At 33.0% G+C, this 21,976-nt stretch overlaps 1 protein-coding gene across 1 annotated transcript in view; it reads right to left on the bottom strand.

The window, feature by feature from the left end:
• The window catches only part of LOC109719361 (serine/threonine-protein phosphatase BSL1 homolog), a 30,088-nt gene extending 12,459 nt beyond the window's left edge, over positions 1 to 17,629 (bottom strand). Inside the window, 16 exon segments of the mRNA XM_020245983.1 lie at positions 1,354 to 1,592; positions 1,668 to 1,838; positions 2,181 to 2,406; positions 2,508 to 2,700; positions 9,036 to 9,206; positions 9,295 to 9,376; positions 10,080 to 10,181; positions 12,639 to 12,708; positions 14,916 to 15,015; positions 16,368 to 16,462; positions 16,546 to 16,625; positions 16,740 to 16,818; positions 17,211 to 17,271; positions 17,409 to 17,480; positions 17,483 to 17,506; positions 17,509 to 17,629. Coding sequence (XP_020101572.1) covers positions 1,354 to 1,592; positions 1,668 to 1,838; positions 2,181 to 2,406; positions 2,508 to 2,700; positions 9,036 to 9,206; positions 9,295 to 9,376; positions 10,080 to 10,181; positions 12,639 to 12,708; positions 14,916 to 15,015; positions 16,368 to 16,462; positions 16,546 to 16,625; positions 16,740 to 16,818; positions 17,211 to 17,271; positions 17,409 to 17,480; positions 17,483 to 17,506; positions 17,509 to 17,614 — 1,871 coding nt within the window. The 5' untranslated portion in view covers positions 17,615 to 17,629.

Raw genomic sequence — 21,976 nt, 5'->3', positions numbered from 1 at the left:
TCTTTAAGTTTCTCTTCTCTTTAATTCTGTGGGTTAAGAAAGGTTAAAAAGAAGAGAGAGAATAGGATTGGTGGGTAGTTTTAACTACCTATCAATCCTTCAATCCTCGTGTTCCCGATAAAATCGCGATGAGGACTATATATATATATATATCAACTCGATCTTATGATAGCTATCGTGCCTTCTGAGACACGATGGTTCAACAAAAGCTACTATGCCGAAGATTTAGTTGCTAGCCGAGGCAATCTGAACTAGATGTGATAACTTTCATAAATCAAAGGTTTATGAAAGTTATCACATCTAGTTCAGATTGCCTCGGCTAGCAACTAAATCTTCGGCATAGTAGCTTTTGTTGAACCATCGTGTCTCAGAAGGCACGATAGCTATCATATGGTCGGTTTGAGATATCTTGATCCAACCGTATGATAGCCATCGTGCCTCCGGAGGCACGATGGCTATCATACGGTTGGATCAAGATATCTCAAACCGACCATATGATAGCTATCGTGCCTTCTGAGACACGATGGTTCAACAAAAGCTACTATGCCGAAGATTTAGTTGCTAGCCGAGGCAATCTGAACTAGATGTGATAACTTTCATAACTCCAATTTCTTCCCTCACTCATCTTAATCATCCATCAAAATTGATGGATGGTTAGGAAGTTAGAAACACAAGGATTGTTATGCTCCTAATAGCGCAATAACCCTACTCTATATATCAGTTAAGTAATTTACTCTAGGTCTTTCACATTTCTTGTACGCAAAAAGATTGTTTTTAAATCAGTTGTGACTGACTGGATGCTTTCAGTTTTCAGCTAACCTTCAGACCACGTGAAATTAGAATGTAATTCTTCTTTCAAGGTTTAAATGGTTAGTTAAGAATTTCTAGAGATGTCTGAAAGAACGAATTGAACACTACGAAATAGGTCAGAATCCCCAATGGTGGAATGGTAGTCTCAACTTTCTTTGTGAAGCTCCTCACAAACAAGATTGGGCCTGAATAGTTTATTCATTGAACCATGTTTGTGGAGTTTTAGCATATTATAAACATATCAAACTGCAGGAAACTTGACAGTGTGTTCTGTAATGTATAAATCACAAAATCTTTTGTAACTATGGAGTCAGACATGTTCCTAGATAGACAAGGGCTATTTTTCATAGTACAAACTAAATATTGTTTTGCGAATAGTTTGCTCAAGAGAAAGGCTCCTAAGACAACATAAATCACCAGCAACGATGCGCATATACCAGTTATCAGGAAAAACTAAAAAAAAAATTGTAGGTTCAATTTTCCAAATTATTTGAACTCTCATGTGGACTTAGAATAATTACAGGATTTCCAAATTGGACTTACGTTATGTCTCCAGCTGTTGAGGGAAAACCATACTCATCAAACAAACGCATTAGGTCCCCAAACTGCCCATGAAGATCACCAAATACCTTAACCGGAGCTTTCAATTGCAAAACAGTCGGCTCATGCATAAATATCTGCTCAGCAGCATGGCAGAGCTCGCCAACTTCATATGAATCAAGGAAAAAACTCCTATTAGCAGGAGCTTTCCAGTTCCTTGGCTTGAGAAGGAAAGAAATAACCTGTAAAAAAAAAAAAACCAGTTAAAACAGTTTCATCTTATTTTGAAACACATCAAATTCATAGACAATACGTACCTTCTTATGCAAACCTTGAGGAGATCTCTGTCTATTTAAGAACTTCTTGGGTGGATATGCCTGATCTCCATTTGAAGGATGCATTCTTCTACTCTCATTCTCAAACTGATCCAATGAAAGCTGACGAACCAATCCTCCCAAGTTTCCAACAGCTTCTTTTGCAACCACTACCTGAAATATTAGAATCTTACAAAACCCAACTTTTTAGGAGAGAGCACGTGTGTGTGTGTGTGTGTGTGTGTGTGTGTGTGTGTATCCCCCTACACAATCTTAATTTTCATATATGCCTTCATAGACATAATTTGTTACATATTTACACTTGTTTAAAGAAATACCTCTCTCCAAATATCTTTTCTCTAGCACAAAACCATTAGCTCAACACTTTTGAGGAATAAACAAAACCTAAAGATTTCAGAAGGGTACAAATCTAATAGCTTATTGTGCAGGGATATATATTAAAAGCTTCCTTCCAGAAAAATTGAAAGAAAGTTAAGTTGAGATTAGAGAATCTACCGCTCGAGGGTGCAAACGAACACCTGGTTCAAGGGAATCAGTAGCATCTGAGTCATCAGAGAGCGGTAAATTATCATTTAATTGAGACTCAGATTCTTTTTCATCTGAAAGGCTTTCTTCTGTGGAACCTGTAGACGCTTCCCTTGCAGCTCTCCAAACAGCACTAACAGCTTCAGCTTCGGCAGCAGAGGCCCGAGTCAGCATGTCAATAGATTGTTGATCCGAACTGGTATAAATGAACCGATTGGTCAAGATCTATGGAACTTATTAAGAAGAAACTAATTTAATGACCATAAATGGATAACAGAAGTGGCAAAGGTATAAAACCTCAAACTAGCAGAAGATGCCGTCCCTGATCTTCTTTCTCCAGAATGTTGAACTGATGGAGAAGCAGAATTAACACCTCGACTATCCTTGTCATTGATCGCAGATGGAACTTTATCAATGTTGTACATAGATGAACTAATATCTGATTCAAGAGGTAAATTCTCTGCAACAAGCAGATCTCCAAGTAGTATATCTGCAAAGTAGAAGCAACAGACAGCAAAATCAGAATCAGCAGCCGAACAAACACTGATAATACTATAAAATTTTTATGTACTCCTACCAAAAAGGTGTGAGAAAGTCAAGCCTACCATTTTAAAAATGAAAAAAAAAATCTAGGAAAATAATACATGATATTTTTTTTATTTATAGCTTCACTGACACAACGATAATGACATTGGCATTTTAGTCCATTACAAAATTAACTTATCGTGGCATGGAGAGTTCATTGAGGGGCATGTGCCACAGCTCGCTTAGTGAGCCACAGGCAAGTTTCTAGATGCTAGTAGTACAATTTCAAGTACTTTATTTTTTCTCACCTTCAAAACAATTTTTTACCCAAGATTATTGGTAAAACATAAGATCATAAGCTAGAACCATAGCAATCTCATCAAACTGAAAAAACAGAGAAGATAGAGATTTGGGCCTGTTGCCAAGGGAGTATCAAGAAGGGAGCGCTGAGTTTTCACTGGCATGGTGCTTGGCATGGGCAGCAAAGTTATCCATGGTTAATCACTTCTAGAGGAACTTCATAATACTAGTATGCTACATTAAATTGCAGAGGGACTCAAGGCTATGATCTAAAGTTATTTATTACAATAAGTATGATAAAATGCAAAATTACAAAGCAGCATTAAGTGTCAAACTGTCAATGGAAGGAGAACACAATGAGTTTCACCCTGAAAGCACTTAAGGGCCTGTTTGGTTCACGTTCTCTTGTTAAGGAAGATTACAGGGCATCCCGCAGAAATCTTTTCAGATTACTGTATTTGGTTCATCCCGTACGTAATCCGGTTGGTAATGCCGCATTATTAATAGCGCGAGATAACACAAAAAGAAAAATTATCAGGGAAGGGGGTGAGTATCTTACTTTACTGACTGCAGGTTATCCTGCAACTTACACAAAATAACAAAATTACCCCTTGTCACCCCCAATTGCCTCAAATTTAAATCTAAAATAAATTTACTTTTCTGTTTCTCATCTAATTAAAATGTTTAAGTTTGAGTTCAAAATTTAAGTTTTAATCTGAGTTCGAGTTAGAATTTTGATTCAATTTAAATTTGAAGCTAAATTTCAAATTTAAGTTTTCAATTTAATATAATTTGAAATTTGAATTAAAATTTGAATTTGAATAGAAAATTTGAATTTGAATTTAAAATTTGAACTCAAAAATCTAAACTAAAAATGAGATATGAATTCATAATTTGAATTCAAATTTAGAATTTGAGTGAATTTGAATTTAAAATTTGTATTATCCAAAAATTAAATTTAAATTCAAAAACTTAATTTGAATTTTGATCCAAAATTAGAATTTTAATATAAATTTTGAATTCACTATCAAAATTTGAATTTGAACTTCAAATTGAAAATTTTAATATAATTAATATTCAAATTTTAATTCTAAATTCAGATTTTAGATTTTAATTTTAATTTTAATTTTAATTTTAATTTAAAATCTGAATTTAAATTTATAATTGAAATTTAATTTTTGAATTTGAATTCAAATTCAAATTCAAAATCAAAATTTGAATTTAAAATTCAAACTCAAAATCATAATTTGAATTTACGATTTGACCGATTTAAATTAATTTAAACTTAGATTCAAAGTTTATATTCAAATTTGAAATAAATATGTGTAAGAGTATTTTTGGAATAGTATATACTTTACTATCAGGATTACTAAAATATATAAGATAAAACAAACAAAATAATCTTACATGCTCAACAATCCATCATTACACTACTGCACTAAACAAAACAGAGTAATGCAACATTAGTACTAGTCTGAATCAGAGATATCAAATTACTAGTTATGTTGTGATGACCAATAATGCTACATAACGCGAACCAAACGGGCCCTAATAGATATGAGTATGAAATCCTGAGAACGTCATCAAATGTCTAAGACTTAAATATATAGACAAGCCTAGAGAACCACACCGATGTAACTCTTTGTTGATATTACTATGTTGTGTTATGTTACAATTTACAATCAAGTAATAATTTACTTGATTGTACTATGTAACCAGTAGTCTACTATAGGGAATTGACATGTCATGGATAGTATCCTCTTACAGTCTATTGTTTCTATCTCCAGTTAGACACATCACCATGGCCCACAAGGATTGCCAGTGCCAACCATGCGATACCATGCCAGGGTGGTGCCAACATGGGCCACACAATTGCATGCCAACACTGGAATACAGTGTTCTAGTTATGTGCAGCTATATGCCACTAGCACGCAATGTGCGAGTCGTGTGCTGCAGTGTGCCACTGGCACATTGTGTCGACATGCCATTGGTAAGGAAGCATGCCGTACCGCACCAATAGCACATCAGCACACCTGATGTCGGTGGTACAAATCCTTGATCATGGGTTTTATAAGAATGTTGAAAGTGTGAGAGAAATTATTTTCTTGTATATGAAATCAAGAAGCCTAAACAATCAAGCACACTGAGCATATTTATTGACAATATCTAGTCCAACACATCCTTTGTTGGTATAATATGATGATATTACACCAAACACAAGATCCACTGTATAATATTAAGCACAGTAACATGATGATTTAATTTATTACAACATCAAATGTTTCTTAACATATACCATTTAAAAGATCTGCCAACCATATTTGATATAAATTTCAAAACAAAGGTTTTCTTTACACTACCAGACAGTGTAAACTTTTATTAAATTTCTTCACCAAGTCTATCACAACGATCTTCATCTTGAATCTTGATCTTTTCCTCTCTAGTGACTCAAAAGTTATCACAAAGTAGTTCTAGTCATCGCATTTTGTTAGTAAAATTATTGGCCCGATAAAAGTGCAGTTCTCTCTAGTAAAGCAAAAGCCTAGTAAGCAAGCTCAACAATTCACTCTCTCAACAAACTCTATTGCTCTTCCTGTATTAGCCCCAATAGAGAGCATGCTCCTTCATTACCCCATTTCCAGGTGTATGGAACACCATCAGCTCTCACCACTGAAATGATTTCCTACCTGCTACATTGAGAACATCTTTTCAGCCAAGAAGGGGATTTGCCTTTTTTTTATATTTCTGGCCATGTGTAATGGGATCAACATTGTGGGAGCAAAAGAGCAAGCAAAATTATTTCTCAATTGCCGGCAGCAATGATACTAGTAGCCTCCTGATGAACGTGCTAATGTCTTGTTTTTCAGGTTGAAAAATTGTATGACAGTAAGCTAATAAAAGTTCTATTTCCACCATTTCTAATGAAGCCATAAAACTCAAAACGAACAGGACCAAAGACCTATTTGCTCAAAATACAATTGTGGTAAGAATTTTCAAGTCAAAATATATACAGTCAGTGAATCGACACATGTGGACTATTTGAATACATGGTCCACGTGTGACGCTGCTTTACATAAAGCAAGGATTTAAGTACCCATCGACACGAGCCGTATCTACCGTGCCGTATCGTCCAACAAGATATCGGCACGATATAGCCCCCATGCTGACGGCATAGCTCAAAATTATCTACTTTTTAAATTAGTAAGTAATATTCTCAATAAAATTCAAAAGATTTGATAAAAATACATAATAAATAATTAGAATATTTTGTTGCTAAAGAAAATAAATATTTCATGCTATTATGTGTCGGCACACATGATTTTTTTGTGAGCGGCACACATTGGCACGGCCCGGCACGTACCGTGCCCACAAGTTTTCGGCACGACCCTGTGCCACAGTACTTAAATCCTTGACATAAAGCTATCAATATTATATTTAGAAAACTAGAAAATTTTGGCTGATTTCTTGAAGCGACGCCATGACCCTTGCAAAAAAACCCCCTTAGAATATTGAAATTTATAATAATTCCAACTTAAAATTTACAAGATGGGATTATCTTAGTATTTCATTTAAATTGGAATTAAATCTATAAGATAAAGATATCCTAGTATGTTATTCAAATTCAAACTAGACTGGATAAAACTAGATTATCATTTGATCATATTTTGACTCTAAATAAGAATTAAATTATAGTAAATAAGATTACAGAGAATTACTAAAATAAGATACAAATGTGTTTTAACCAAGACAAATTTATTTGGATCAAATAAATTTAATATTCTTTCTCTATATAGACTAGATTTCAGGTTGAATATATAAATCTTGAACTAGATTTCAGCTATTATTATATAAACTCCAAACAACAGATGTTATTTTACATTAAAAAGAATACAGCTTTCTTCAGCAATCAAATATGTTTCTCTTTTCCTTTTATAGTTCTCCTCCTAATAATTATCAACTCTCTTTTTACTTCATATTTTTTTCTGTTTCTCTCCAATCATTTTTTTGCAGCAATCATCTTTCTTTGACTACATATGATGTAAACTATTTATTTTTTCTATTTTTTCTCTGCTTTCAAATCATTATTCATTTGGTAAAAAGAATAATTAATATATTAGGGTTTCAACTGCATACTGTAGAACATAACTATATCATTATAACAGTGTCAGTTCTTCACATTCTCAAGTGATTTTGTGAAGCTAGGTCACCATCCTTGCAGAAAATTCCTTAGAAAAATCAAAATTTCAAATCAATCCAATTTTAAATCTATAAAATAAGAACATCTTAATATATTCTTAAATTAGACTTAAATTTGTAGGATATATAGATTAGATAAGACTAGATATAATTTGATCCTATTTTGAATCTAAAAGGAAATTAAAGTAAAAAAGTTTATAAAGAAATACTAAAATAAGATAAAAATATATTTTAAACAACATTAATATATTTGGATCAAATAACTTTAATATGCTATCTCAATTTAGACTAGATTTCTGCTATGAGTATACAAATTTCAAAAACAGATGTTATTTTACATGTAAAATGCTTCAGCGATAAAAGTATCTTTCTCCTTTTCTTTTAGAATTATCCTCCAAATAATCATTAGCTCTCCTGTTACTTTACACATTCTTTTATTTCTCTTTGATTATTTTTTTCAGTAATCTTTTTTTGGCACATATTATGTAAAGTATTTATTTTCTCTACTCTTTAAATTTTAAATCATTATTGAATGGTAAAGAATAATTATTATTTTAGTTTTTCAATTGCATGTTGTATAACATAATTAAATTATTATAAACACGCCAGTACATCGTTCGGGTACAAACCTAATTGCTTTACCTAAATCTGACCCAGACATTCCCACCATATAACTTTCAACATAGCCTTAGTGATATGGTTCTCAATATAGTGCTGAAGTATATGAATCACGCCTAACTTTCTGGTCAAGCAATCAAAACTTCTATCAGAATTCAGCTAATAATGCAATAGGAGAAATTACCAAATGTTGGAAAGTTTCTTCATATCGAAACCTTAGTTGATGCAGAATGCTCAAGGAATGATGGTCTTTGTCTCTTTGAATGGTGTAGAACATACTCCTCAAGCCTCCACAAACATGGAACACTCCTTTGACACCAGTTCTTGTGATTTTCCACCTCCTAATGAGTGGCTTATTTTTTTAACACAAGAAGGCAGTCTAATTTTTCTTTCCCCTCCAAAGAGAAGTCTCCTTTGATATATTTAACCTTTGATATAGTTGAGAGGGGGAAGGTTAACATTCTCATTACTATTTTCTTACTATTTTCTCACCTATATGGACAGCAACTGATTTGCCTTAATCGCTTTGTATATAAAAGTTAACAGTATTTAAGTATATAACTTAAATCAAATCTTTAACTCAAAAAACTCAATCATGCTATACAAAAAGGTATAATATTCATTCACAGTCACTTATATACAACAGAGTAGGAAAAAAAAACTTTTCATATTCGCTTATGTACTTTTATACTGGACACGCAATCAATGCACGATAGACCAGCTACCGAGGTGCAGCACCGTAAGGAGCGTGAGGAGCATAGCGGATACACGGTTGACACATGTCCACGAAGTGTCCATCCAAGAATTGTGAATAACACAGACACGACACAAACAAAACAAAATTTTTGAAGATCCGTGGTTCCTAGCTTTTGAGGATCAAGAGCTTTCTACACCACAATATGAGTAATATTAGTTCAGATCTAACTTTTGTGGCTTCTTCGGCTTCTTTTATACGCATCCATATTTTCACTTCCTCAGATGAAAGGTCAGATGACAAATTATTTGAAGAATGATCTGTCACGAGAAGATCCCAAAAATCTAGAAAAATCTACCAATTTTGCTTGATGCTACTCTCTTACTGTCTAGATGCCTGTCTAGATGCTTTTGAATGTCACATCTAATCCCATACTTCATCCCTAGATGAATTACACAAGCACTAAAATGTAGTAAGTAATCTATATTTACCTCCTCGGAGACCGCCATATATGTATATCTGCGAGCTGACAGAGGCAGATGCATGGCGACAACGACGAAGAAGCTCCAAACATGGATCATGCTCACTTGAAGACTTGTGAGAACGAGAGGAGGTAACACTACCATTTCTATCCAACCACACCCCAGCAGCAGTGTCCAGAACTTCAAAAAGACAAGGAAATAGATAATGAAAACTATAGTGTCAAACAACAAGCATCCAAAAATCACAGAAAAGAGAAAAATAATTTACCTGCAATTGCACCTTCACTTTCAATAGTGCGTCCACCCCTAAGAACACCTCCAGTAACATGTAATCGAGCACCGACAAAAACCTATTCAATTGCATTGTCACTACAACTAAAACAAATTGGGAAAAAATAATGAAAGTAAAACATATATCGTGTATAAAGAATAACTTAATGGAACTTGACATCGTAAGATCTTTTTTTTTTAAGGATAATTGCCTATATGCCCCTCAAAACTTCGGAAATATCTCATTTACCCCTGCTTTTTTTTTCTTTCCAATATACCCCTCATATGTTCCTCCGTTATTCCAAAATACCCCTGCAGTTACCACCCGTTAAATTAACTTGGGTTAAACATGAGTTAAATATCTACCACAGTTAAAAAAAATTAAAATGCCACTTTTGCCCTTAACTTAAGGGCAAATAAGAAATGTGGGTGATGGTAGAAGAGTATATTTGAAAAGACCAAAAAGCAAAATGCTTTTTGTACCCCTAACTTAAGGGCAAATAAGAAAAGTCGGTGATGGTAGAAGAGTAAATTTGAAAGGGCAAAATAGTAATTTCATAGAGATAGAAGAGTTCATTAAGAGATTTTAACTCTAGGAGTATATTAGAAATAGGTTGGAACGTAAAAAGGGTATTTTTAATATTAGCCTTCTAAGAGGGGTACATCAGAAAGTCGGGAACTTTTCAGAAGTATATAAGCAATTGCCCCTTTTTTTTAATTAATTAATCATTATTACATATTCGAGTTCAAAGTGATTATGAATCTGCTCTCCGGAGAACTTACTGCAGCATGCTGATACCGTGGCGATGGTGAGACTCCAGGAGCAAGAGTCCACTCCCATTGGCCATTTGTATGCATTAGGAGGCCATAAGCATCTGATAGTGGCTGCAAATTACATTATGTCATTGCAAACTTAGGTATATGCTAAAAATACTCTCTAGAAAAGTAGATCTAATTACAAGCTTCCATACAAGTGTAGCCCAAACATTCATCAAGCCATATGACCACTAAATAGTGCACAATGAATATCAGACATTTTTCATGCAATGTTCTAATTTCTAAATGGCGTGCGGCAGGCACGTAGCAGTTAGGGTTCTTCACGGCAGATAGCAGATAGCGGGAGACATAGCGGCCCCTTGTACCTATGGCGGACTCGAACTTTTAATAATGTATAATACTAATTTATTACTAATTTACCTCCTAATCAAGTAGATAAATATAAATAAGGAAACATAAGGTCTAAAATAACAGCAGTAAAAGGATGTAGCATAATGAAGATCACAAAACTTATATTCGACATAGTATCAAAAAACTAATTAAAAGACTAAACATATAAATATGTTATAAATATGTAAACATAAGGTGTTCGACCCTTTTTTGAAAACCTATTTACAAATTGTTACTGGGTTGGGGTTTTAAAACCCATTTAGAAAACAGATTTTTGACCCATAGCATAAAGCGGCCGCCATTTAACCGCTATATAGCAGCCGCCATGGAGGGCGACATCCGCCATGGCAGCCTGCTTTGTGCCAAAACGCCACGGAGAGGCACTATGGAAAAAGCATGGTAGAAGCATGGAAATCCGCCATGTCGGCCACCATGGCTGCTAGCGGAACAGACAGAGAGAAGGCATTTCTATATCTGGTGGTTAAGGCTTCCATCATGAGCTCTAGCGGAACAGACGGAGAAAAGCAAAAACCCTCTTAGATAATGGGGTAAGGTCATCTCGCTTGCCTCAACACTACAATGTTAAGGAGCCTCATGCACTCGAACACACATTCTTCTTTACATATAGCATATATTCATATAATTTATTGTTGTGGCATAAATTATAGGTAAAAGCATACATAACTTACCTAAACTATAGACCATTTTGAATCAGCTATCCAACCTTTCGAAATTTTGATTTTACTACCCAACCTCTCAATTTGTTTGATTTGAATTAGTTAACAATAATTTGACTTCAAAATTAAACCTAATTACTTTAATGAGTATATAGTTACGAGAATTGCATGAAATATACTAACTAAACCTATAAAGATCAACAACGCATTCAAATTTTGAAGTCAAAGAGCTACTAACTAACTCAAATCAAACAAATCGAAAGGTTAGGTAGTAAAATCAAAATTTTGGAAGGTTGAGTAGTCAGCTCAAAATGGTTCATAGTTCAGGAAAGTTCTATATATTTTTATCTAAACAATATGGAAGTGCTCGATTCGAGTGCTAAAAGATACCTATCAATTCTCACCAACAAGGATTGGCTTTGATATGGTTCACAGTTCAGGTAAGTTCTTATATGTTTTTACCTAACATAGAAGTGCTCGATTCGAATACTATCAAATACCTATCAGTTTTGGCTCAACAACGATTGGCTAGTTTTGAGGTTTCAGACATTTCAGACAAAACCTACAAGTTTCAAACGAAATCGGTTCGCACAAAAAATACATTCCTTCCAATTTATAATTAGCCATCCTTTTGTCTTCATTCTTAATGGAACACAATGCTTCTGCAATTGAAAAAAATAGCCTTAGCCCCAAAATGCTTCTCTTTGTCCATTGACGGTCATTCTAGGAAATATTAGGCAAAAGAAAATGATTTCGATCTCCAAAATGTCAACAGATTTAACAAAATAAGGTTTCATTTCATCACGTTGGGCAAAAGCCCAAGCACCCTGCTACCACCACAGATCTCATGAAAATTTGCATTTCTGTTTTCCTCCATTGTTGAACCGCAGGAAGGAGCAAGGCGAAGTAAAACTATTACAGGTGATATCTATGCAATAACTAGAGTGATGCCTATGAAGAATGTGCTCATAAGAACTAACACATACATAATATGAGTAGTGTTGTCAATAGTTTCTAGAAGTCCTCCTGGAAAACAGCAAAAGATAGGATAAAACAACATATTCCTATCTCCAAATACACTAAAGTTTGTTGTGTTGCTTTATTTTTTTTTTTAATTAATTTTGCATTTTTCATCTTTTTCAATTTCATGGGCTCATCTTTTTTAATTTCATGGGCTGAAACAACTGAACAGCCAGAGTTGTTGAAATGGATACTCACATAACAAAACTGTAACTTCGAGCAGGTTATACTAAATGATTTAGCATAGCTGAACAAACACTAGCTTGGACCACAAACAAATGCGCATTGACATTATATTGAACTTTTTGCCTAATCATCATCACATCATGTTACAACAGTGCTTATACATACCAACCTGTTGTAGTGTCATAAAAATTAGTAATATTGATAAATACAAGTAACATTATTTGAAAGTTGAAACAAATCATTTATATGAAATTATAAGCAAATAAAGAGATATAGAAAAGGATGATTTTACCATTCCAGAAGTGTCTCTTCCACCACAAAGTAAAAGCATGCCATCTGAACGTGCACTAGCAGTAGCATACCTGTGGAAAAAATAGAATGATAGTAAGACAAAGTCGCAGTACGAGAAACTAAATTCAGAACACGATTGATAAAAGAAAGTAAGATATCTTCTGAAAACATCTAATAATATACAAATAACTATACTAAGAAGTAAACGTACAAAAAATGAAAAATATATTAATTGTTGGCAACATAAAATTAATCACAAAAACAAATTCGCCACAACATGTATTTTAACTACAACTCATCCATTTAAAAAAAAATGTGCAATTAAAAAGCATAATAAACAGTTCCATGATTATATGATAAACACTACTCTCTTTAATCCCACTCCCTTCATTATTTTAAGATGGTTCAGATAATGTGCAAAAATTCCCTTCGACAAAATAAACAATTGAACATACAAATAAAAATTCAAAGTTCAGTAGCTATGTAAAATACATGAATATAAAAACTGCACTGGTCAACCTTCTACAAATGATGTTGAAACTAACAAAATCTAATACACTGCCAAAGTGATAACCCATTCTATCACAGGGCTTTTCTTCCCAATTTGGGGCTATATACTGGAGCTTCAATTTGCTTTTGAGAACTTGTCCAAGATTAAACGTACAGGAGGTAGCTTTTAAATCAAGTGCACCATAGCCATTAATATTACTTACCCATCAAATAATGACCAATATTTTTCCCTGGTTAATCATTCAATATAACCATCACTTTGATATTCATATCATGGAAGAATTGGGAAGGTTTACCACAACAGTTGTGATGTTATAAATTCTCATTTAAAGTTTAACTTTTGCAAACAAAAATGTGATCTCCATTACTTAGTTCCCTCTTCATATAAACTTTGGCTGCCTTGTAAACATATGAAGTTGCACAAAGTTGTCCCATACGATCAATATTTGTATCATTACATTCAAGGTTGTATAGATTTGGTTGCAAAGCAGCTCAAACCCACAGAGTAGTATATTAGGCTTTTGTATTGTTACAATGTCAAAGTTCTATATATTCAACAGAAGACTTCAACTAGATAAACAATCTCCTATCTGTGTCGTTAGAAGTATTAATGTTTTCTCATCCTAAATTAGGGCAGAAAAGGAACTTCATTTTGAATTCCCTACCTTTCAACAGTATCCTTTTACATGGGAAACAGTTTCTCACGGATTTTGTCTTCCATGGATCATAACTTTTCTATAAAACCAAAAACACCCAAAATGAGTTGTGCTATCATTCTACACCTTCCTTGACCAAATCACTGAAAGAAAACTCTTACTAGTTTTTAGCTATGTAAATCTGATTTATTGTGCATCGATGTCTTAATACCATCAGTAGTTCCACCAATAAGAACAGGAGGAAAAATATGGTCATAGGAAAGTAACTGAATTTATACTCCTCTCAAGAGATTACATCACCATATATAGTAAGTTTGGGTTTTAGCTCTAATCATGGCTCCTAGAGATGATTAACAAATTTTGCATCCGGGTATAATGGTACACCTCCAAGTTATGAGAAAAGGAAGAAATAAATATCTCAAGAACAATTTAAGGAAAAATATGTCAATGAAGTAGAAATCCAATCTAGGGTAATTTGTTAGTAGATACTTCGGTGGAGGTCAAACAATATGCAGCTTCATACATATCTGTTGATGGATAAATAGGTGTTATAGGTTTGATGCCTCGATAGACGCCAACATGAAGATCATAGATGAGACAAAGTGCCTCTTGCCCTCCTTTACAAAACTACTCTCTACTGTGAAAAGCAGTAGTTAAACGTATGGCAAACAAAAAGTGTAGTAGTTTTGCTGTGAAAAGGAGTTGAAATGAGCTTCCGGGCCCTAAAAGCAAATATTCCAAATTCAAGCTTCTGCTTCTGCTACAACACAAAGCTGCTCGAAGGATAGGAGGAAAACTGTTTGTCCTTCTTTGAACAAGACCATCAGGTCCTTGATAAGAAGAAAAAGCCAGTCATAATCATGAAGCATAAAACCTGTTAACTTATTATCAAAGGCATGCGAAGAATCACCAAAAGTTGCATCAAAATCAGTAGAAAAATCAAAGAAAATCTTTGATTGTAGTTAGACAACGTGCTATAATGTTGAAAAGAAAATGTGAAAAAGCAATATTAGCTTTACAACAAAACAATAGAGTTAAAAGGATGACATAAGAGGAAAGAGCATATACAAATTATATAAACCAGAATGTTTACTTAACAAGTCTAAGCTCACATTCTAGCTGAAGGTCTGTCGCCTTCAGGGTTAAGTTTCTGCCATCTATATGGCTTTTGTGCCGTGTCCAATGCCCAAGCATCAGATAAAGCCCTCTTTCCTGCATAAAATAGCATGATTTCTTAGAACCCATATTAACAACTTACCGTAAAGAGATACATGTGAGATGAACTCATTTCAAACCAATGTCAGCAAAGCTGGAACCAGATAGAGCAAAAAACTCATTGTTTCTGCAAATACTATGTTACAGCATATAAGGATATTTAGCCATAACGTCAATAGGAAATGCCCAACCAAAAGACTATGGACAATAACAATTATTTTCATCATGAATAAGCTACTAAAATTCCATATAATGCCAGATGGTCCACCATGATATTATACCACAATATACATCTCAGAAAATAAAAATTTTATTTGCTTAAGTACCGTTCAAACATAAAATTTGTAGGCACAATTTACGTATAGTTTGATTTTTTTTTTTTTTTTGTATATGAACCAATGATGAAATCCAAATTCAGCAAGTATAAATCGAAAGCGTTGATTTTTGCATATATCCTGACAATTTATATAAGATATTAAAAAAAAAATACATCCAATAGCACTTTTGAGGATGTACAGGCAACAAACATTTTCTCAGGTATACATACAGATGTGAAAAGCACTTTCCTAAGCTTCTCACATCTTTTCATTTTTATATGATTTTATAGTTTACATCATGAATAAATAATTTACATATGATTGTGTAAAAAAGTTACAAACTTACAAATGAATTTTGACGAACTTACAAATGAATTTGTGTTATCTAGCTCCTCCTACTAAACTTGTTCTCTGTATTCCTTACAAATCTCATAATTTATTATGATAGGCATGTTGCTTGAAATGGTTCCACTGCTTCAGCATTTCATATTTAAGAATGAAAAACGAGGCAAGTTTATATTATGGTTCAGGAATGACAAACCAATGGTGATTATCAGCCATAATTTTGTTAGCATTAGCCCAAAACAGCTTGAACATATCATTGAACTACCATGCGGACAGGCAAATGCAGTTCATCATGCGCAAAATTCAAACTATTTCTCCATTAAGATGTACACATCGTAGCAGAGATATTTGATAGACATTTTAAAAGTCTGCTTGGAAAGATTTGCTGAGCACAATAGGTGGTGGCATGTCAGGCAGCATCCTTTAAAATCTACATCTCTTTGCATTGTATAATAGGCATAAATAAAATTCTGTTTCGTGAAAACTTCAAATAATATATACAGTTACCATTTATTGTTTATCATATATCATTTTTATGGCATTAAAGTTTGCTTCTCCATTTTATTAGATTCACATGCCTGCAATCACTGTCCGAATCATTGACTCACTCTTAACTTTCTAATTTCTTATTTCCTTTTGCCTAGATCGTAATAAACCAAGCCACAGACAAAAGCCTGAATTGCTTACCATCATTGCCACTGACCGACACGAGGTAACGCTGAGCGACCAAGTCCATTGCATGGCCATAGCGAGGGCCAGGTCCAGGCCCTTGAACCACCACCCTGTTATGAATTATGACAAATTAAAAGAAAATTTTTAAACTTAAAGAAACCAATGAAAATTTTCTAGAGTATCAAATCCTCACCTATGCCACTTATATTTTTCATTGGTCAGGTCAAGCACATAGAGATCATCTGTCGAGTGCCCTGCTGGACCAATCCCACCCTAAAATCACAAAGCAACTCTCACTATTTCTTCATTATCGCTAACGAAAGAGATAGCCACCAAATCCAAATCACCAAAACTTAGCTACTAGAAAAATTATAAGCGTCATGTCACCTGAAAGACAACCATGGTGCCCACCGCAGCTGCTGCATGAGCAGCCCTAGGTGAAGGAGCCTCTCCTACTGGGTGTATCCTACCAAATCCAGATTACAACACTTTACTCCCATTAATTACTAAGAAATTAAACACAAATTAACACAATAAAAGGAATTGTCATCCCCAAAAATGCAACTTCTTTTCAAACCCTCTACGCGACAGCCCATGCTTACATAGACAATTAAATGTCATTCCCTTCCAATTTAAGAAGAAGAAGAATAACACAGCGACTTGATTATCACGCTTTCAAAAACTATAAAAACTTGATTGTTATCGGTACTGCACTATAGATCCATAATTGAATTGCAAGATTTAAAGCGTGTGAACTGAAAATTACACTAAACCAAAACTGGAGTGACTGAAAATCTGATTAACCCTAAAAAATGGAACCTGGGGGAATAGAGAAGGCAAGTAGCGTGTAGATCAAACCTGGTCCATTTCTTCGATTGCACGTCATACGAGTGGACCCAGTTCGTCACTCCCGCGAGCCCTTCACAAGTTTCAAACCCCAAATCAGATCAAACGAATGTAGAGATAGCGAGAGAGAGATAGATAGAGAGAGAAGAGGAGGGAGAGAGAGCGAGCGAGCGAGAGAGAGAGAGAGAGAGAGAGAGAGCGAGAGAGAGCGAGAAGTAATGAATTCGGGGATGCCGGAGGGGCTACCGTCGTCGAGGGGTGGCGCCGCGAAGAGGATGAGGCGGGGCCGTGGGACTTGGTGGCGGCGAGGCGGTGAGCGAGTGCGCGCACCGCGGCCCGGCGCGTCGTCCTCCGCCGCCAGCTCGTCCCACCTCCTGGTACGCCGGCGCCGGTATCAGCCACCTCTTCGTCCCCATCACCCCCCCCCCCACCCTCCTCCTCCTCCTCCTCCTCCTCCTCCTCCTCCGCCGGAACCCTAGCCGGCGCAAAACCCTTCCGGCCGAGACAGAGAGAGTAGTGCGATGATACGGCGGAGGGATCGGGGAGGGGAATAAATAGGAAACCCTAGAGAGGAACCAGGGAATTTTTATGACCCACGATTTGGAGCCCAATGAAGGGAGGAAGGGGAAGGACTACGACGCTGAGAGAGAGAGAGAGAGAGAGAGAGAGAGAGAGCGACTGTTGAACTGCGACGGTGGGTTTCCACTTTTCAGTTTTGTTATTATTATTCTGTTTAGCTTTCTCTCTCGACGGCCGCCTGTCCTCCTCAAAAGTCAACAGGCTCGCCCGGGCTTCCGCCGCCTGGCGTTTTAGGGGAACCTCCTTCGCTCCGGATTTGTCTTCACCTGTCGAGTATGCGTCCATCCTGTGAGGGTTTGATTGGCTCTTTCGTCTCGTGATTTTGTGTTTTTTTTTTTTATTTCTTTTCCTTTGTTAGTTTAGTACACAACATTTTTAAACAAATACCTAATTTATTTGGAAAGATTTCGTTGCACATAATAATTACGAAGAACTTCAAATACATCTCTTGTGGTTTCATATTTTTTTTATTTTAGTACACTATGATTTCGTATGATTTCATTTTTCTCTTTTTGTTAATAGGCCACTAAATCGATACACTTTAAATCACAAAGTATTAAAGTGAGAAAGTGCGAAACCACATACGCGGAATTTGAAGTTTACCCTAATAATTACTACTATATTTTTATTTTAAATGTATATATATCTATCGAATCCGACTAGGATAGTATCGATAGCACCAAGCATTTGGTGCTATCAAAATTTTCACTGTTAAATTTAACCATTTGATTATTTTCACTCGTTAGATTATACTATTCAATCAATAACTTACTCAACCCTAGAGGGCCCACATTATCCTAACCGTATATTTTTTCATCCAAAGGCCGAAAACCTAATACCACCAATAGCTTGGTGCTATTAAGGGCGCGTTTGGTTCAAGTTATATAATATTACAGAGCATTTCAATATATCCAGGTATCTTGGATTTCTAAAAGAGATTAATACTTATGCTGCATTAGCGCGTTTGGTTTAATACAGTAATATAATGCTGGATTGCAGTGGTTATAGCATTAATATGTTTGGTTTTATCTATAAAATTAAGTAATCTAGACAATAAAATATAGTCTATTCCAAAATTACGCTTAATCATATTTTGTAAACTTTTTTTTTTACTGTTTACAAATAGTATTTTTTAACTAAATTTTATTTTAAATAATTTACTTTTTTAAAATTTAAAATTTAAATTTTAAATTTTAAATTTGAACAAAAATATAAATTTAATATTTTAATTTAAAATATAAATATGAAATTTATAAATTTAAAATTCAAAATATAAATGAAATATAAATATAAAATTAAAAATTAAAAATCTAAATTTAAAATTCAGAAATTAAAATACAAATTTGAATTTAAATTTTAAAATTTCTGAAATTTAAAATTTAAAATTTGAAATTTGAAATTTGAAATTTGAATTTTAAATTTTAAATTTTTTATTTGAAATTTAAAATCTAAATTTTTTAACTTCAAATTTAAAATTTTTTAAATTTTAAAATTTAAATTTTAGATTTTAAATTTCAAATTTCAAATTTTAGATTTTAAATTTCAAATTTCAAATTTAAAATTTTAGATTTTAAATTTCAAATTCTAAATTTAAAAATTAAAATTAAAATTTGAAATTTAGAATTTGAAATTTAAAATCTAAAATTTAAATTCAAATTTTAAATTTAAATTTTAAATTTAAATTTTAAATTTGAAGTTTAAAATTTAAATTTAAAATTTAAAAGTTGACAATTCAAAATTTTAAATTAAATTTTTTAAAATGACATATTGAAAGGGTTTCGGGAGTTAGAGGGGTAAAATTGTCATTTACATAATATGTAGTATTACCGGTTTTCAGTAATACCAGATACACGACCCTCCTCTCATTAATATTTTCGGTGTAATCCTGCTCGATTTGTAATGCTACATTAACGACTAGATTACATAGCGGATGAACCAAACACAGTAATCATGGCAGGATTGACTGTAATCCTGTCAGAAAAACTTGAACCAAATGCACCCTAATAGTATTCCAGCCTAGTTCTCTATCTATCTATATCTATATCTATATTATCCATATTATTATTATTATATAGATAAAGCACATATTTCAAATTTTGGCCTCTCAAGATATTCATTTCAAACTTCTTCTTTTTTTTTTGTACATAACGAAATAATTTTTAGTTCCTCATTTTTCTTCATCTGTTAATATTTTTATTAAATATTATTATCCTTCAAATAATTTTCTTTTTGATGTCAATATATTATCTCTATTTTATCTACTGATTTTTTTCGTTATATTAACTTTTTATTGCTTGTAATTAATAATTAAATTTAAATTTAATTTCAAATATATATCTAAATTTTAATAGTATTTGATTTTAATTTTTTTTATCTAAAAAAAAGAGTTTGATATTTGGAGTCATAATTTATTTAGGTTAAATGTTTACTAAAATAGATTTTATAACTAGCATCAAATTATTTGCTTATGATAAATTAGTTNAAAAAAAATTAAAGTGGGTCAAAATTAAATTTTAAATTTTGAATTAAATGTCAATTCAAATTTTGATATTTTTAGTTTAAAATGTATACTTAAATTTTAATTTAATTTGAATTTAATTTCAAATATATGATTATTTTTAATCTTTTTATTTTTAATTTTTATTTTATCTTAAATTCACAGTTAAAATTTAACTATATATTGAATATTTTTGTATGTTTTTGAAATTTGGTGAATTCAAATTTTAAGTATGTGTTTTAAACTAAAAGTATCAAAATTTTAATTTACCTTTAATTCAAAATTTAAAAATTTAATTTTGATCCACTTTAATCAAAATAATTTAATTGTTTAATTCAAATTTGATATCTAATATTAAATTTAATTCACGATCTAAATGCAAATTTTATAAAATTAAAAATAACTATATAATTATTGTCCGCAATAATTATTTAAATTTGAGTTAAAATATGATAGGTATTTTCTAATAGTACATAATAAATGAATTTACTTTTCAAATTTTAAATTTTTATTGTAAACTTTTGAATAAATATGATGTAAAAAATTATATTAATTCTAGATTAGCTATTAAAATAATTATTACGTGCATTTGCACGTACTCAACTAGTAAATATAATATTCAGATTAGTATATTTAAGTCAAACTGCTATAATTAGAATTACGTGAGGAAATCCAATTGATATAGTTGAAATTACATCTTAATTGGTTGTAATTTCTACTACAATAATATAGAAAATCAAAGTTATTTACGTAAAATTTAAATCTTGGGGATTAAGTTGTAAAATTAAAGTTTTATGAATAAATGTCGTCATTGTATACACTTTAATGAACCTTTGGCCATGTAAGGGACTTATGCATAAAATACGCAATGAATTAATGGTCAGAAGTAAGAGATAATTTGAAATGGAGGTTTCTGACAAATAATTTGAATGAAGAACTATGTCGCAAAAGGGATGACAATTTATTAGAGAAAATGTAAAATTTCATATATGAAGAGACTCTAGTGCAAATTTGTCGTGAAAAGGAAACTTTTAGCGTAAAGGACAATAACAGAAGAGATTCATGCATAAAACCATACATATATAGAGAAAAAATACTATAATTATTTTTCTAAAGCCCATAGAAATTTAATAATTTATTTTGTAAACCTCTTACAGCACATAAGGCACAACATTTTCTATGATAGAAGAACTAAGACGAGCGCTCGAAGCAATTCCTACTGTAAGCTGCTCTAGGAGAATATATTTCTTCATTTCAGTCCACTATCGCCCGTAGCATTCACTGTAATCCCACATCCAATCAAACCATGGATAGATATAATCACAGGTAAAGGTTAAGGATCTGAGAACTACAGTTTTTGCAGAAATCAAGCAAAAGCTATCTCAAAGTCGCTCCCTTCAAAATAATGCATTTTAACATCCATCAAATGATGGTGCGAAAAACCTTTTGAAAGCTGCATAATATCCTTCCTCCATTGCCCGCCTGTTCGATGCTACCCAATTTCAAAACTTGCAATACAGCAGAGCAATTATCATTTTAATATACATTAATTTGTAAAAGGAGCAGGGAAGCAATACTAATAACTTGAGCAGTTATCAATTTCATGACATAGATGAGTCAGGTCAAAGATGTTACAGCATTCAATAACATGAGGAAAACATTGAATGTATATTGACCATGCTTCTTAGATCCAATATAAAGT

The sequence above is a fragment of the Ananas comosus genome, linkage group 13 (genome assembly GCF_001540865.1).
Source record: "Ananas comosus cultivar F153 linkage group 13, ASM154086v1, whole genome shotgun sequence".
In the NCBI taxonomy this organism is placed as follows: Eukaryota; Viridiplantae; Streptophyta; class Magnoliopsida; order Poales; family Bromeliaceae; genus Ananas; species Ananas comosus.
This window is presented reverse-complemented; position numbering and strand designations above follow the sequence as displayed.